Here is a 5,193-nt window from a genome sequence, read left to right as displayed (position 1 = left end):
ATCAACAAAATGTCCCCGTTTGTTTGAGTGATTTCACATTGCGGTAATACTGAAATGGGAAAGTGTTAAAGTGCGTTCAATAAAAACCAGACCACAGAAAACTCCACTGCTGTTCAACTTAAGTCTCAAGGTGACGAAACACCTCGCTTTTATTTCCCCAAAGAGGTCTGGAGTTTGTACAGAGACAATGGATAACATTGAAAATATGAGCCAATGAATTTAGGTTCACACACTGCCTTAGAACTGTACACCGAACAATAACATCTCCATTAACAGTTTAAAAGATGGTCGTTTTTTTTTAAAGATGGCCGGCAACTGATTATAATTTTTTTGTTCTGCCAGATCATTTTCCAAAATAAAGGAGCGAACTTTAACAGCATACTAACGTTTTTTTTTTTTTTTTTTGCACCAACCTTGCTTTCAGCAAAATCCAACATGTAATCTATTCTTAGTAGGTCCCATATAAATAGGAATGATAAAACAAAATGAAAAATGAAAAAGAAAGGGTGATTCCAATTCCTATCATGAGGCAGACATTTTTTAAAGGTTGAAAACTTTTAACAGGGTCAGTCTGTGAAAACTTGTTGCCTCGAGTAAATCAAGTTAGAGAGAAGCAGCATTTTCATTTTAAATCGCAAAAAACATTTTCCAAACCCATAAAAAAACAATATGATTGTGTGGATGAGAACTGTCCAAATTAAAAACCACAAATTAAGATCAATTAAAACATGGCGCCACCTATGGACCGCATCGGTCTGGTGCAGCATCTTCAACAGCTTCAGAACAAAACTTTCACCTTCTTGTAGAACAAAGATGGGTCACAGCTCTCGCTTACAAACACAGCCACTGAGCTCTTTTAAACACATAGTTCTACTTTGCTCCTTCTTTCACTAAAGACTTCACTGATCTGATGGAGTCGGGTAGCTAGAAGCAACGTTTCCAATTTACACAATATCAGTAGAGTGAGTAGATCAGTGAACGCGGGTAGGGGGAACGATGTATATCAACACAATTTAAATTATTCGATCGAGGAATTAAGCGATTGCCTCGTTTAAGAGTACAACCAATCCTACTGTAGAGAAGGCAAGTCACCTAAAAAATAAATGCTGTCGTCTGCACGGCATTATGGGACAGGGAAGCGTTTCGGCGGGAAACATATTCCTCCTCTCTGTAACCGTAGTGATAGAAATTGACTTTCAGGTGGAGGTCTCAAACTAGCTTGAATGTTTAAGCTAGTTTGAGGTGTTTTATTTAGGTCCTTAGAACGGCGTCAAGGCTCACAAACTAAGGTAATCCCCAAATCCCATTGGACATAAAAATGATGGTGTGACTTGAAACCTTTGACTTGAAAACAAATTAGACAAACATCGGGTTACTTCTGCGTAACTAAGTTATATGTGTGCGTGTGCAGGGGGGGGGGTTCAGGACTAGGCCTACTCCTTGGGGGGTTGGGGCCAGTTTTAGGGTAGGCGCCTCTCCTTCTTGGTGAGCAGGTAGCACTGGATGGTTCTCAGACGGTCTTTGGCTGGGGCGAACTCCGGCTGCAGCTTCAGAGTGGACTCGTACCAGCGCATCGCCTTCTCAAACTCCTCCTGACAACACAACACACAAACGTCACATACGTTACACACTGTTAAAAAAGCAAACCGTCATCAAGACACTCGTATGTGGCGCCACAAGGTCAACGTTGCCACTTACACACACACACCCCTCGCAGGGTTCGACAGTAACGCTTGCCCGCAGCAAGTAAAAAATTCGCCAGGTTTGTTTGCGCGAGCCCGACTGTGTGCAGGAAGAACAACAGCAGGAAGAACAACAGACGGCGCAGGCGCCAGACCAGACTATATGATCGTGGAGTGAAGATATTATCAAAAGAAACAACATTATCAACAACATCCAACCCACACCAGGCTAGTCAGACAAGACCATAATACTCTGGGCGAGGCCTCACCATGGCGATGTAGACGTTGGCGAGGGTGAAGTGGTTGACGACAAAGTGTGGAGCGATCTCCACGGCCATGCGGGCCACGGTCAGGGCGTCCTCCCAGAGACGGGCGTTCTGGAAGATGTTGGCCAGACTGATCAGGGGAACGTCCTGAGGGATAGAGACATGGTGGAGGAAGTAATGATAATAATAATACATTAGACTTATATAGTGCTTTTCTAGACACTCAAGGACGCTTTACAAACTGAAAAGTAGTAAGTACTTAAGTAAGTAAAACTTTATTTCTATAGCGCCCTTCACAGCACGGATACACAGGGTGCTTTCCATCACAAATAAGGGACGAAAATGGGTGAAAAGAAAAGTGCAATCAAACATCGTCAAGAGGGATTCAAAACACAAAAACGGAGGAACACCCCAAAGGGACAACATAAACAGAACATAAACAGAACATAAACAGAACATAAACAGAACATAAACAGAACATAGGATGGCTATAGGTGACTACCGGCCTGCCTAAACAGGTGAGTCTTTAATAGCCGTTTAAAAAGGCGAGAGACTGAGAGAGAGTGTGTGAGTTAGATGCCAGGGTATCCCCTAGTTCCATGTACAGGTCTGGACAAGGAGGGACATGTGTTGAGGGGGGGGGGGGGGGGGGGGGGCTGTACCTTCATATGATGCGGGGCGTAGTGGAGGGCCTGGCGTAGACAGTCTATGGCCCTCTTGCCCTGCCCCTTCACCCTCCAGTAGAGGGCAGCCATGCTGGACAACACCCAGGACGTCTGGTTCTGTGGGGATGGAAGAATAAATACAGTCAGGGTTCCGACAAGTTTCAACAAGTAAAATTTAAGACATTTTTCGACCTCTTTGAATAGAATTTTAGACCTATTCGCGACACCATATGATAGCTTTTTGTCATCCTCAAAGTGATGAAATTAGGGATTTCACTGCCATACAGACAAAAAAGGAAGCGAATTGGCATTTTTTTGGTTCCAGATTGATTCATTTCCGCGTAAATAGATGTGGTCGGACTGATTTCCTTGCAGGATCTAACTTTTAACACCTAGCACCTCATTTTTAGACAGAATAACTGAAATCTGGGACCTATTTAGGCCTTGTGGGTTGACCTACGACTTCACCCCCGTCCACCCCAGCAACTCCATCCAAACGGGGGACAAGTTTGCAGACGACACCACCGTGGTGGGCTGCATCTCGGGGGGGGACGAGGCGGCGTACAGGGATGAGGTAGAGCAGCTGAGCAAGCTGTGCAAGGTTAACAACCTGCTGCTGAACCAGTCAAAGACCCAGGAAATCATCGTGGACTTCAGGAGGAAAAAATCTGAGGTCCAGCCCCTGCTCATCGACGGAGCGAGCGTGGAGAGAGTCTCAACCCTCCGATTCCTGGGGGTGCACATACAGGATGACCTGTCCTGGAAGAACAACACAGCAGCCACCATCAAGAAGGCACAACAGCGGCTCTACTTCCTGAGAGTCCTCAGGAAGGAACACAACAAGCAGGAGATACTGGTGGCCTTCTACCGCTGCGCAGTGGAGAGCATCCTCACCTACTGCATCTGCAACTGGTTCTCCAGCTGCACAACCGCAGAGAGAAATGCGCTACAGAGAGTCGTGAGAACAGCCCAGAAGATCACCGGCGCCCCCCTCCCCTCTCTGGAAGAGCTGTACAACACACACTGCCTCAGGAAGGCCTCCAAGATCTCCAGAGACCCATCCCACCCTGGGTACGAACACTTTGCCCGGCTGCCCTCGAAAAGGCGGTACAGGACCATGGCCGCAAGGACAAACAGACTGAAGCTCAGCTTCTACCCCAGGGCCATCCAGGCCCTGAACACAGCAAAGACCTAGGTTCTGGGCCCTGGACAGTCTGGACGGATTGATGGCAGCTGCTGGATTGAAAAAATCAGGTGTAGTGCTGAGGCACAAATGTGTACATTTCAAGCCTGCAAACTGCGACACTTTAAATGAATGTGCAATAACACTATGTGCAATATGACAACCCTAGTCGTTTTATCTGTACAGTATAGTATAGTGGATAGTGTACATAGCCTTTATTTATGTAAACCAGCTCCTTTCCCTTCTTGTTTTTTTAGTTTTTTTTTTCTTTCCTAGCACCAGGGGAGCCACCCCTCACAAATTTCGTTGTTTGGTACCTGTACTATAGCAATGACAATAAAGACCATTCATTCATTCATTCATTGCTGGATTTTAGACTTTACGGCTCAGGGCTCTACGCTAACCTTTTTCACTAGGAGCACATGTGCTCCTAAATGAAAAATGTTAGGGGCACACAAAGAAATTTAGGAGCACAGAGAAAAATGTAATTATAACACATTTTTATTAGTGATTTTGCAATTTTTGCACCAAAATCACACATTGGCCCATGCCTACAGCCCTACTAGACGCAGAGTTGATGGCATTGTATTATAGTAACTAGCTGTGTCAAGTTCTCCTGGTTAGCAGCATGTTCATTCATTCATCCATGTCATGCCTGTCAGCTAGCAGCTAGCAGCCCAGCCAGGCTTTAGGGCTAGGTCTGTCAGCTAGCAGCCCAGCCAGGCCATGCAGAGGTCTGTCTCCATGCTGCCCACCTCCCTGCTGCTGGGTCAGGCTACATCAGTCACACACGGTGGCCAGACAACTCCACATCTAGGGGTATTAAACTACCCCACATCCAAATGACCAGTCCCCAGCCCCATGCTGCCCGGGGTGGTGACATGTGGAGGTGGCCAGCCCAGCACGGTGCCTCTGCGGCGGCTAGCTGTTAGCACACCACCATCCCCGGGGGTCCCACCTCTCTGCCACACTCAAGTACAACATGTTGCATTTTCATGCCATTAGGCAACTTGCTTCCTAGGGTTTCCTAGGATTAGAGATGCATTTGGACTTCTGGAGTACCGTACCTCCACTACTTTCAATGGGTTCTGAAGGTCTGAGAGCTTTCTACTTTCTACCCTGGGTAGTTAACCCTGGTTGTAACCTTGGGTTCAAATCTGGAGTGTGTGGGACCAAATCTGTAGATGTGGTGAGCTAATGAAGCTAATGAAGCTTGAGATGAGAAAAGGGCGCTTGTCTCTTTAAGGCCCAGGAGGGAGTTAGCGATTAGCGATGTTAGCTTAGCGCCAGTTTAACAGAAGTAACTTCACTTTTAACATGACTTCCCGTGGTCGTAGCGGGCTGGCTGACGGCTTAAAATGTGGCCACACGGTTCGCGCAGATTTATTTTTAGAATT

At 46.4% G+C, this 5,193-nt stretch overlaps 1 protein-coding gene across 2 annotated transcripts in view; it reads right to left on the bottom strand.

The window, feature by feature from the left end:
* Window positions 1-213: 213 nt before the first annotated feature.
* ttc17 (tetratricopeptide repeat domain 17) overlaps window positions 214-5,193 on the bottom strand; it is a 26,016-nt gene continuing 21,036 nt past the window's right edge. For both annotated transcript variants that reach the window (XM_080545314.1, XM_080545315.1), the window contains exons 23-25: window positions 2,611-2,730; window positions 1,952-2,095; window positions 214-1,592 (exon numbers count right to left, since the gene is read on the bottom strand). In XM_080545314.1, coding sequence (XP_080401440.1) covers window positions 1,461-1,592; window positions 1,952-2,095; window positions 2,611-2,730 — 396 coding nt within the window. In that variant the 3' untranslated portion in view covers window positions 214-1,460. The remainder of the gene's footprint in view (window positions 1,593-1,951; window positions 2,096-2,610; window positions 2,731-5,193) is intronic.

The sequence above is a fragment of the Nansenia antarctica genome (genome assembly GCF_963989245.1).
Source record: "Nansenia antarctica genome assembly, chromosome: 14".
Classification (NCBI taxonomy): domain Eukaryota; kingdom Metazoa; phylum Chordata; class Actinopteri; order Argentiniformes; family Microstomatidae; genus Nansenia; species Nansenia antarctica.
The sequence above is the reverse complement of the archived record's forward strand: the minus strand, read 5'-3'. Positions and strand labels throughout refer to the sequence as shown.